Raw genomic sequence first — 12,303 nt, 5'->3', positions numbered from 1 at the left:
TCCATAATATGCAGTAACCCTGTTTTGTGTTTAATGACACTGAACAATCACTTTAAAAGCTTCATTCATAAACAAATTTATTAAGAGGGTAAGTCTTCATAAATACAGTTTGATTTACTTCAGGTAAACATTCAGAGGACTATGCTGCTTGTCGCTTTCTCACCTTTGGCCCCTGAAGAATGGTTATGTAATTGGAGTGACAAAGTCTGATTCCACAGGAACTCGTCTGACCCCAAGCCCCAAGGATGATAAACTTTGCAAGGGGCCCAAAACTTTGACCTGAGTGGATTTGAAAAAGTAGTTCGATAGGAGAACTTATTTGAACTCCAATACAAAATTGCCTCACAAACATTTTACATGGAGAAAGCATTTGATTCCTACTGAATGGCAACGATTAATCAACATTCAAGCCCCTGCCAACCTACTGGAAAAAAACTGCACCTTCATACTGCATGACAGTTCAAGGCAGCAAAGTTTGATAAGAGACAAGTGCACCCAGATATTCCTTGCACTGTTTGACACCCATTCTCCCCCCTGTAGTTCACTCAGCAAACATGATCACATGAAAAAGCACAGATTCCATCATTTATAGCTTATAAAATATGTGAATAAAAATGGTTCTTTGTACTCTTCCAAGAGTTTAGCAGCACACACATTCACTGGATCTCACACTTTAGCCAGACTCTGGTATTTATAAACTGCCATAATATGATTTAGTACAGGTTGAGCCATCCTCTGCTTCAAAGTCTTTAGAGTAGGAATGAGTGAATCTTATCTCTTTTGTTTCCTCTCACTTTCTCACATTTCCACTGTTCTTTTTGGTTCACCATATTTCTGCACCAGCCTGTGCTTTTTAGAAGAAAAAAAGTTCATGAAAATTTCTAGTGTCAGCATTTTAATTTGCATTTCTCTTGATATACAAATTTATAGACAAACATGTTTAATACACACGCAACGGTTTTTCTTAATATAACACTTTCTGTAGCATATTGGACTTAGGGAAGTTAAACTGGAACAAAGTTTTTATTTTACAGAACAAAGCTGGTCAAACAAAAGACGTGTCTTTCAAGGAACAGTAAATTTATTTATATTAAATTCAGTGGACATTACAGGCTTCTAAACAGGACTCACAGCTGCTTTTCAGTTCATTCACTTTCAGTTCATTCACTTCAGACACTTATTTGCATAGGTATCACAGCTTAATTCTTTGGTTCTTAAACAAGGTACTACTTTAAGTTTCCTAAACTTCTATAAATCACGCTCTTGAGGCTCCTCTCGCAGTATAACAGACCCAGGGGATCACCACACCTTTGGTTTGGGATTATTCTCTTTCCAGAAGATCTCTCCCCTTCTGACTGAAATGGGACCCAAGTAGAGTGTTTCCTCACACCTCTACTTCTCCTGTCCCCAATTTAGTTTCCCACTTATCTCTTCTGTACATACTCTTTAAAGACATTAACCACAGCCTTTCAATCTGAGCTCAGAGTCTTCCTTCTCTGGTTGTAAATATTTATCCTCAGAGTGGATTTTACACACACACAGCTCAGGAGCTACACTCCTTGCCAGCTGAACCCCAGAACCAAACTCTCCCATCTGCCCTCTCTAACTCTCTCTATTGCTTTTTCTCTTGATGTCCAAATTGCTGACTCTGCCCACCTCTGCCTAGCTGTGCCCACAGCCAGGGACACCAAGTGTATGGGGTGGAGCCCCCTCAATATTTGGGGGCGAAGGGCTCAGGCCCACCTGAGGAGGAGATGTGCATGGTGCAGCCCAGCCCAGTTGAGGAGAGTGGCAGTCTTGGCAGCTCCTTCACATGCTGGAGCAAGGCTCCGATGGGAGCCTGTTGGGGGGGGGGGCTGGTCACCCCATCCAGAAAATGTGTCTGGTGGATAGCAAACTGAGTGGGTCTGGCTGTATTGGGAGGGGTGTCATGCATGTGACATCATGACCACGTGGTGCACTCCCCCAATGTTGGGCGCAACGTGGCGCACCTGCCCACAGCCTATGAGAAGGAGGTTACAGCTCAGTACTCTGGTGGAATTCCGAGGCATTGCATACTCTGGTCTTTCTGAACTTTCCGTCAGAGATGACTTGTAAGGGAACTTAAACATCTATCAGTCCAACATATTTGGGGTGGAGTGTATGGCATAAAATATTTGGAGGAGTAAGACATAAAGGTTGCTACTTTTCTTGGATAGCTTTCTCAAACAACCAATGCTAATTCTTTAGTAAGTTTTATTAAAACAAATAGGGAATATTTTGGAGTTAAATTTGGTGCTATTGGGGTGTAAGTCAGTGCAGGCATGTGTGTACAAATAGACATTCACAGACTCTTACCATTTGAGTCCATTTTCTACTAGTGGACCTGAGCAGACGTAATACTGCATTTATTTCTTAAACGGACGAAGACCACTGTTGATATTGGCTGTCGCTTGTGCAAAGAAACAGGTTCTCCCTCTGTTGTTGTTTACATTATCAGCCTCTATGCACCTGTGTTATCTTTCTCTTCTTGCATAACATGCCAGGAATGATTTACTAAGGAGGAGCCATTGGCTTAATCAAACTCTTATTAGCTAGCAGAATTCTATAAAGCAGTTTCCTGGAGAGCTCTGAACTAGAGCCTTGAAAAGCCAAAATACTCCAAGCTGCAGAAGAGATTTCTCTTTCCCACACTTTTTGACTCTAAAAACAAAAGGTAGGTAAGTTTTGTTGTAAATTGAACTTTCCAGGTTAAAGCAGGACTACTAAATGACAAACAACTCTTTCTTGCATGAGTTCTGAGGGGCAACAACGTACTTCATCAAATGCATGAAAACTCTTGTCACAATTCATATTCTTTTCTGGTGTTGCACAGAGTTCAACATTTGTGCTACCAGAGATTAATAGTTATATTGAGGGGACTGAATGTGAACTGCTATTGTGCAAGTGGAACCCTGCTCATTCGGCATGGGATACAATCCTTGTTACTATTTTGTACATACAATGTTTTCCGCTGAACAATTGTTGCATTTCTTAGCGATGAAACACAAGACGTATATCGAGAATTAAAGTGATTTTCCTGCTTGATGGCACTGTATTTCGTAGGGGGATTGGAAAAGAAATAAATCTCTCCAACGATGCTTGGAACAGCCAGAGGCTAACACTGAAAGGAAAACTAGTTTGGCCCCTTATTATTATTATTATTATTATTATTATTATTACCCCACCCATTGAGTTCCATTTCCAAGGGGCAGTGTTCTGCTCCTTTCCCACCACTGACAAGAATGAGTGTCAGGATGGCAGCACTGACCAAACTATGATGCCAGGCAGCATAAAATGAGGCCAAGGGCTGCTATTTTGCATGCTGCACATGTGCACTTGAGAAACAACCAAGTCAGGGTGAAAGAGAAAAACATCATTGTGCAAGGCAAAGCCAGCGCAGTAGCAAGGTGGGTTGTCTCTGGAGAGAGGCTCTCTCAGTAATGAGGAAGGGTCAGATGAAGAAGAATTAAAGGGCAGCAGGAGAGAACATCGGTCTAACAAAACAAAACAAAAAGGGTGAAAGGGCTAGGTGAGTTGCCTCAATGATGAGCCAAGTCTCTGTTCTTCAAATGATGTACCTTTATGTTGCTCACCTGTGATGGAAAGAGAAGCATGGGATTCTGCAAGAGAAGTAGGAATCACTATTTCTTTGTGATTTCCTGCTGTCACATAATAGAGGGAACTGTTCTCTTCTCTTTATTCTTATGCAGGCAATGCAACCAGACGAGAAATACCTTTTCACATACAAAGGATTTTATTTCCAGCCAGACATGGCTTCAGAGGAGTACTTAAATACCCTAGAGGATTTTGAAATAAGAGACAGTGATGTATTTTTAATCACTTATCCAAAGTCAGGTAAGAGTGTATTTTCATAGGAAGAACCATGACTGCTATTCAACCATGATGGATACCCACATATATCTAAATAGTATCTATATTATCCTAATGCAAGTTTAAAACCACATGCAAAATTTAGGTCAATATGAGTAGTATGGGACTTGCCTGGTTACATACAGGTGAACTGTGCCATTTTTTAATTTTATTTTAAAGATGCATTAATGTGTTTTCCACTGGTGACAACATGTTTGAGGTTCTGAAAAAGCATAAATACACATCAAAAACATTCAAATTTGGTTTGTAGAAGTTTGTTATATTCATTGACTTTCAGGATTTAGTATTTGTCTGTAAAATGGTGTTTGTAAAATTCTATTCTTAAAAAACTTTCATACTGTCTCTTTATTTCATCATTTATCTGCCACAGTTTTGCCAATAATAACAGGGGTCCATATCCAATGCAGTTGCGCCCCACATACAATAACTTCCACTTCCACACCAGAACATCCTTCATTCTTCACTCCCCTTGTGTCCCCAGTGTTCCCCAAATCTGCTTTGGAGGGTCGACAGGGTGGGGAGGACACAATAACAGGGAGTAGGAGAGGGGGGGGAGTTCTGCATTGTATAGGCATTTAGGACTTAGGCGACATGAAGAAAGGCTTCTGCAACTGCCTTTTGCCTATTATGTTTGTCCCACTGGCCATTTGTCAACATTCTTGTTCCTAGAATACATTGATAAACGTTCATAGTTTGAATCCACTGAATCAAAGTACTTTGGAAAACCAGACAGCCTTTTTTTATTCCCTGGACATTGGCTATCATTTGCATAATGTTCTGGGAAGAATCTGGAATAGAGTTTTTCTTAGCTTTCTGAGCAATAAAGGAACTTATTAGCAAATATTGTTCTATCTTCCCAAATCCTCCATTCAGAGACATGTTGCTTTCAATTATGTTGCTCTGTAAAGTCCTATGTGCATTCATGACAATGAATGAATTAAGTAAGCTTATTCTCATTTATAGGAACAATATGGACTCAAAATATTTTGAGCTTGATTTATCATGAAGGTCACCGAAATGGAACTGAAAAAGTGGATTTACTAGACAGAGTTCCATGGCTGGAGTACAAGCTTCGCGATGTAGATTATGTCAGTCTTCCATCACCTCGCCTCTTTGCTTCCCATCTACCCTACTATTTAGTACCCAAGGGATTAAGGAACAGAAGAGCAAAAGTAGGTCATGCCACATTTATTATTTGATCAAATTAAATGTTTGTCTTGCCTTTTTTTAAATTAACATCTCGGTTTCTGTTTACATTTCTCAGTTGCTGAGAGCAGTTTATACAGTTGAAATTCCTTTGTCCATATGAATGAATAATGCTCTGTGCACCCTGAGCGTGGAATAACTCCCATAACTCCTAAACAGCAAAGATTTTATCTTCTACCATAGTAAAAGTCTTGGAGGGTGCCACCTGACACACTTAATAAGAATAAACTCATTCGTCACCATAGGATTGCACTGTATGTGTGACATGCATGTTGCAAAAGAGTGTGAGGCTGCCAGGGCTATAAAGCAACTGGGAAGCACCAAGAATCCACAAGAAGAGATATCTGAGATCCATCCATTTATTATTTTATGCTTATACAGTACTATACCCCACAACTTGGTTTCTGGCACATTTCAGAACCAGAAAAATAACTACAGAAGCAAAACAAAAGAGACAGTAGAAACAATAAGATCAGGAATAGAAAGAATTTGTTGTTATTCCTGCAGGTTGTTTATGTGGCCAGAAACCCAAAGGATGTCTTGGTTTCCTATTACCATTTTTCTAAAACTTCACTCAAATTAGAAGAAGTAGAAGATTTTGGAATCTTCATGGAGAGGTTTTTGGCTGGAAAGGGTAAGGAAGATTTGCTATTCTAAAATGAATTACTTTTGTCCTTAATCAAGTATAGAGATGTGTATCAAGTTGTAACTCAGAAACCCAGACCGTGTCTCCTAAATGTTGCAAGTATTACCTGCCACACCATATAAGTAAAATGCCAGAGTGGGAAGGAAGGGAGCTGGAGGAAGGCTAGACTGATCTCAATGCACCCATTACTCTCCCATCACATTGGGATGAGAAGCAGAACTTTAATGCAGAACTTTAATGCAGAACTCTTCTGCAAATTCTTTCTCCCAGAAAGTGATTGGTGAGGTTGGGTGGTATTAGTTCAGCTTCTGTTTAATGGTTTGCACCACTGCTGGTAAGGATGCGGGTGGCACTGTGGGTTAAACCACAGAGCCTAGGGCTTGCTGATCAGAAGGTCAGCGGTTCGAATCTCTGTGACAGGGTGAGCTCCCATTGCTCAGTCCCAGCTCCTGCCAACCTAGCAGTTTGAAAGCACGTCAAAGTGCAAGTAGATAAATAGGTACTGCTCCAGCGGGAAGGTAAACAGCATTTCCGTGTGCTGCTCTGGTTCGCCAGAAGCGGCTTAGTCATGCTGGCCACATGACCCGGAAGTTGTACGCCAGCTCCCTCGGCCAGTAACGTGAGATGAGCGCCGCAACCCCAGAGTCGGACACGACTGGACCTAATGGTGAGGGGTCCATTTACCTTTACCATTTACCACTGCTGGTTCTTAAATTGATTCCTCTAAATTGTGTTAATGGAGTTTATATGTTTGTACTGCTCCTCTCGGAATGTTTTTCAAAAAAATAATCAGATATACATTTTGTGCCAATTCAACTTTTCTCCCATCAGTACTTGCAAGTTTATGGCTGGACCACCTGGAAGGCTGGTACTCTCACAAGGATGACTTCAATATTCTGTTTCTTACCTATGAGGAAATGAAGAAGGTAAGTTATCAAAATGCAATCCAGTCTGATATTAAACATCCATCAAAACTCACCTTTACAAAATGGAGGAAGGAAGCAATTTGATTATTCAAGTGCCCTCAGCTGCTGCCAGGGGCGTAGCAAGCCACTTGGCTGCCAGGGGCCACTGGCTGGCTTTCGCCACTGGCTGGCCCACCCCTCTCCATGCCCCGGCTCCGCCCAGGGAGCCCAGCGGCAAAAAAAGCCGCTGAAAGGGGGAAAGCAAGTTGAGAGGTTGCTATTTGCCAAGAGAAAATGCATATTGGTGGGGTGGGGTGGGGAGGACATATTCCACATCCACATAGCCAATGAATACATTTGATAAAATGAACTGGACATTCTTCCACTCCATTTCCAATATTGGGTACGGGCAGCAGCTGCTCTTGCTGTGGAAAATTGAGAACATCAGGACTCAGGTCCATACAGAATGGAGTAGATGTGGATTCCTTCCCCCCAATGTGCTTTGCTGGGAAAAATTTCCAATGGGCAATTCCCATTTGTAGAAACCTTAGCTGTCCAGCCACCATTGCTGTTATGACAAGGAGCAGCTCTCTGGAGCTCTCCTGGATACATTTCATGAAAGAGACTGAGGCTTCTGTCTGAGACAAGTTGCTTCAAAATGTGCTAAGTTCTCCAGAAAACAAGACCACACATTCGGGTAATATGCATTTCCCTGGAACCAACAACACTTTCAAATGGATGTGTTTAGTCGTTGAAGCATGCCAGACATCCATCCATCCATCCATCCATCCATCTCCATCTCTCTCTCTCTCTCTCTCTCTCTCTCTCTCTCTCTCTCTCTCTCTCTCTCTCTCTCTCTCTTGGCAGGCCTGGGCAGGCCGGGTCGTCCTCTTATATACCTGCTGGGATTGACAATGCATCTTACCTTCACCTGAATCTCATAGCTCTCCTGTAGCTATCATTTAACTCTTAGGGGAAATAATTAGCATCACAAATCACATGCATGAAAGTTGCCAAATCAATTAACCAACTAGAAGGATTACCATTAATAGGGTTTACACCAGCGTAATAGAGTTGGCCTGGATGCCTGAAGGGATACAATTTATGAGCTTTCTCCATTATCTGCACAGCAGAGGGTGTTCAATCAACAGTGCAAAGGCTGAGCTGAAGCATTCCCTTCTGGTTACCTGCTTTCAGCAATAGGGGTCGCTATTTGGTAGTATCTGTCAGGATACCCCAGGGGGTTGCTCACAAGTAACGACAGAGTCTTCTTACTCTAAAGACTACTTTATTGGGCATACTTATTTACAGTGCAGAGCTAGCTAAAAGCATGACTGCTCAGTCACTTGCAGAATCTGGAAGTGCTCCTCTCCAGTTTCCTGCCCAGCACCAAAGCCTCGGCACCCTGAAACGATGTCTTCTGGGTCTCATAGCCCCCTGACGCTGTGCCTGTGCCGGAAGCTGCGACTCTCCCTCCGATTGCGTCTGGCTGGTGGTGCTGGGTCTCTCCCTTGCACCCCTAACTGTCTGCTCCTCCTCCTCCTCCTCCTCTTCCGTGGGAGAAAGCTCTGGTGACAGGCTTTGAGATGAGTTAGATGACAGTAGTGGTTGGGGTTCCCTGTACCTAAACAAGACCTTCTCTCTAGGGAGTTCCCTGCCCTGATTTTCCCCCTTCATGGGACTTCTCTCCTCTCTCTCCTCGCGAGGAGAGCTCCTGCCCTGGCTCTCCTCATGAGTAGGACCTCCGCCCAGGCTCTCCTCATGAGGAGAAGGCAAATCCCTGACAGTATCCAATAGGTTATCTGTCAGATTCTAGAGCTCCCTATTGGTGGCTCTTAGGTAATTCAAAAAATACAGAGTCGACTCATAGCTGTGAGGCGTTTGCGAGCTTCTTTGCAGAGAAAGTCCTGTTGCTCTGCCATGACCTAATTGCCAATTTGGATACAGTAACAGAACTGGAGGCCCCTCGACTGTCCTCGGGTCCAGTATTGGACCACTTCGATCAGATACTCCCTGCCGATGTAGACAGATTCCTTCGAGCTGGAAGGCCCACCACTTGCCCCCTTGACCCGTGCCCGTCTTGGCTGATTAGAGCGTTCCAGATGAGGTGCGGGCCCCCCTGGGTGACATCATCAACTTGTCCCTTGGCACGGGGAATTTCCCACGGGAGCTGACGGAGGCAGTGGTGCGGCCACTCTTAAAGAAAACATCACTAGATCCTTTAGATCTATCCAATTACTGCCCGATTTCGAATCTTCCATACCTGAGTAAGGTAATTGAGAGAGCGGTTGCTGAACAGCTTAGTGGATTTCTGGATGAAACATTGGCTCTGGATCCATTCCAGTCTGGCTTCCGCCCTGGTTATGGGACTGAGACAGCTTTGGTAGCGCTAGTGGATTATCTCCGTAGACAGCTGATCCTTTTAGATTTATCAGCAGCCTTTGATATGGTCGACCACAATCTTTTGGACCACCGCCTTGCCAACGTGGGGATTCAGGGCACAGTCTGACTATGGCTTTGCTCCTTTATCTCAGGTCGGGGACAGAGAGTGGTGCTAGGGAGGCAGTTACAGGTGGGTAGCCGTGTTGGTCTGCCATAGTCAAAACAAAATCGAAAATTCTTTCTAGTAGCACCTTAGAGACCAACTGAGTTTGTTCCTGGTATGAGCTTTCGTGTGGTATGAGCTTTCGTGGTATGAGCTTTCCTGGTATCTGAAGAAGTGTGCATGCACACGAAAGCTCATACCAGGAACAAACTCAGTTGGTCTCTAAGGTGCTACTAGAAAGAATTTTCGATTTTGTTTTGACTAGGGAGGCAGTTGTCGCTGTGACACTCCTTGGTGTGTGGAATTCCGCAGGGCGCAATCCTTTCCCCAATGCTTTTAAATATCTTTATGTACCCTCTCGCCCGGATTGTCTGGAGTTTTGGCCTGGGTTGTCATCAATATGCTGATGACACCCAGCTTTATCTATTGATGGAAGGCTGCCCTGACTCGGTCCCAGACACACTGACCAGGTGCTTGGAGGCTGTAGCTGTATGGATGTATGGGAGCCGGTTGAAGTTAAATCCTTCGAAGACAGAGGTCCTGTGGCTGGGTCGAGATGACATGGGGTTGGGGGGCCAACTCCCATCTCTTGCTGGGGCGCAATTAGTGCCAGCGCCTTCTGTCAGGAGTTTGGGTATAACTTTTGACGCCTCACTTTCCATGGAGGCGCAGGTTACAGCCACAGCAAAGGTGGCATTTTTCCATCTCCGCCGTATTAGGCAGTTGGCCCCCTACCTTTCTCGCCCTGATCTGGCCAAAGTGATCCATGTGACGGTCACCTCCAGACTTGATTATTGTAACTCGCTCTACGCGGGACTGCCCCTGAAACTAACCCAGAAACTCCAGCGGGTGCAGAATGCCGCGATGAGGCTCCTCACGGGGTCTTTGCTGTGGGACCACATTCATCCAGTGCTCTACCAGCTGCACTGGCTCCGGGTGGAGTACAGGGTCAGGTTTAAGCTGCTGGTTTTGACCTTTAAAGCCCTATGCGGCTTAGGACCCTCATACCTAAGGGACCGCCTCTCCTGATATGTCCCGGGTAGGACCTTAAGGTCCTCAAATAATAACTTTTTGGAGGTCTCGAGCCACAAGGATGCTAGGTTGGCTTCAACTAGGGCCAGGACCTTCTCAGTACTGGCCCCGACTTGGTGGAACAGTCTGTCACAAGAGACCAGGGCCCTGTGGGATTTGGCATCTTTCTGCAGGGCCTGCAAGATGGAGCTGTTCCACCTGGCCTTTGGGTTGGTTTCAGTTTAACCCTGATGTTTCATTCTTTTGGTGTGATTGGTGGGCTACTTAAAAATGAGGCTGCAGTCTAAATTAAATTTTAAATTGTATTTTAATCTGTATTTTAATGAATTGTTTTATTTTTTTGTTGTGATTTTATTGGTGTTAGCCGCCCTCAGCCCGGTTTGGTGGGGAACGGCGGGATATAAATAAAAATTATTATTATTATTATTATTATTATTATTATTATTATTAAACATCTGAAGGCAGCCCTGTTTAGGGAAGCTTTTAATGTTTGATTAATTATTGTATTTTAATATTTTGTTGGAAGCCGCCCAGAGTGGCTGGGGAAACCCAACCAGATGAGCAGGGTATAAAGTTGTTTATTATTATTATTATTATTATTATTATTATTATTATTATTATTATTCTGCCTGTTCAATGAGATTTAGTCACTAGGCTGTCAGCTATCTCAGTTGTGGATGGCCTGACATTAAAAACACGTTCCATTACAGGATCTAAGAAGCTCTGTATTGAAATTATGCAACTTCCTGGGAAAGAGACTGACGGAAAAGGAGGTGGATTCTGTTGTGGATCAGGCTACATTTAATAAAATGAAAGCAGATCCCAGGGCAAACTATGAGTTCTTGCCACCTGATCTCTTAGACCACAGCAGAGGACATTTTCTTCGCAAAGGTAAGTTATTGGTAGATCGAACTGACTTGGCCCTGCTTGCAGAATCACCAACAGATTCACCTGATAATTACACTGACATGTGATATAGCTACCAAGTGATGGTGATTTCATTTTTCCAGTCTTCATGAAACTCTCTGTTTCTGTTATTTCCTCATTTTACAGTTGTTCTGTTATGTACTTTCTCTGTTGTTTTTTCCTTGTTTTAATATGTATATTTAAGAGAGGCATAGTTGTCTTTCCAATCTGGAGTGTGGAAACTTTCTTACACGGAGGGCCATATTACCAACTAGGGATGGAATATATCTGGAGTTATGGATATTTATTTGACCACCACAATGCACTTTCATTCTGTCTGCTTCCTGGGCCAGGCACTGTTGGAGACTGGAAGAACATGATGACAGTTGCACAAAGTGAAAGGTTTGACAGTGTTTTCAAGGAAAGAATGGAAAAGCTGCCCATCAAGTTCTGCTGGGACATCAATGAGGAAACCTGAGTCTGCCATCAGCTTGGAAGGTTGAAATAAAGTGCATTGTATGCATCTAATCCAGGCCTATTTGCAAGAGTTAGTAAAAACAACAACTACTACTACTACTACTACTACTCTCATGTGGCTTAATACTTCCTAATGCTTGAATATGTGTAATATTTTTATTAAAATAACCCACAATACAATTACATTTGTACTGTAAACCTCTTCTGTTTCTACATTCCAACATGTCTTAATTTCTGATTCCATGTGCAATAGTCAAGGAGTCCCAAACTAACTATTGGGATTAGTAATTGTATTTTAATTTGGCACTGTTATAATGAGGCTACCACTGGATTATTGTAATTGAAAATTAATAAAGATTATTGTTAAAAAAACAAAACAACTAACTATTGGTGTTGCAGATGGCGATGTAAATCATCCAACTCATTCAAGTCATTTATTTATTTATTTATTGTTGGTGGAATTCCACTTCACACTCTTCCAGTTGTTCCGTCAGGATAAACATTTCAGTCTGCCAGATGGCACCCCCACACACACACACCTTCATTCCCTCTGCACTGTTCTTGGGGTTCTGCTGATTCCCGCAGAGTCATTTTTCATGGTGCATTGGGAATATGCAGGGAGGAGAAGTGGGCGAAATGGACAGTGTATGTTTGATGCCCATAGCAATCTCCTT

General features: G+C 43.0%; 1 protein-coding gene across 2 annotated transcripts; it reads left to right on the top strand.

Annotated features, from left to right (window-relative positions):
* The first annotated feature begins 2,633 nt into the window (after positions 1-2,633).
* Positions 2,634-11,710, top strand: LOC117043697 (amine sulfotransferase-like). Of its 2 annotated transcripts, none has more exons than XM_033143655.1 (7): positions 2,634-2,695; positions 3,732-3,876; positions 4,876-5,084; positions 5,626-5,752; positions 6,596-6,690; positions 10,957-11,137; positions 11,506-11,710. In XM_033143655.1, the coding sequence occupies exons 2-7, from the start codon at positions 3,735-3,737 to the stop codon at positions 11,628-11,630; spliced, it is 879 nt and encodes a 292-aa protein (XP_032999546.1). In that variant the 5' UTR covers positions 2,634-2,695; positions 3,732-3,734; the 3' UTR covers positions 11,631-11,710. The 2 variants fall into 2 exon arrangements, with proteins under 2 accessions (XP_032999546.1, XP_032999547.1); XM_033143656.1 differs by having other exon boundaries at positions 2,655-2,699.
* Positions 11,711-12,303: the final 593 nt, after the last annotated feature.

Source organism: Lacerta agilis, chromosome 3, assembly GCF_009819535.1.
Source record: "Lacerta agilis isolate rLacAgi1 chromosome 3, rLacAgi1.pri, whole genome shotgun sequence".
Lineage (NCBI taxonomy): Eukaryota > Metazoa > Chordata > Lepidosauria > Squamata > Lacertidae > Lacerta > Lacerta agilis.
This window is presented reverse-complemented; position numbering and strand designations above follow the sequence as displayed.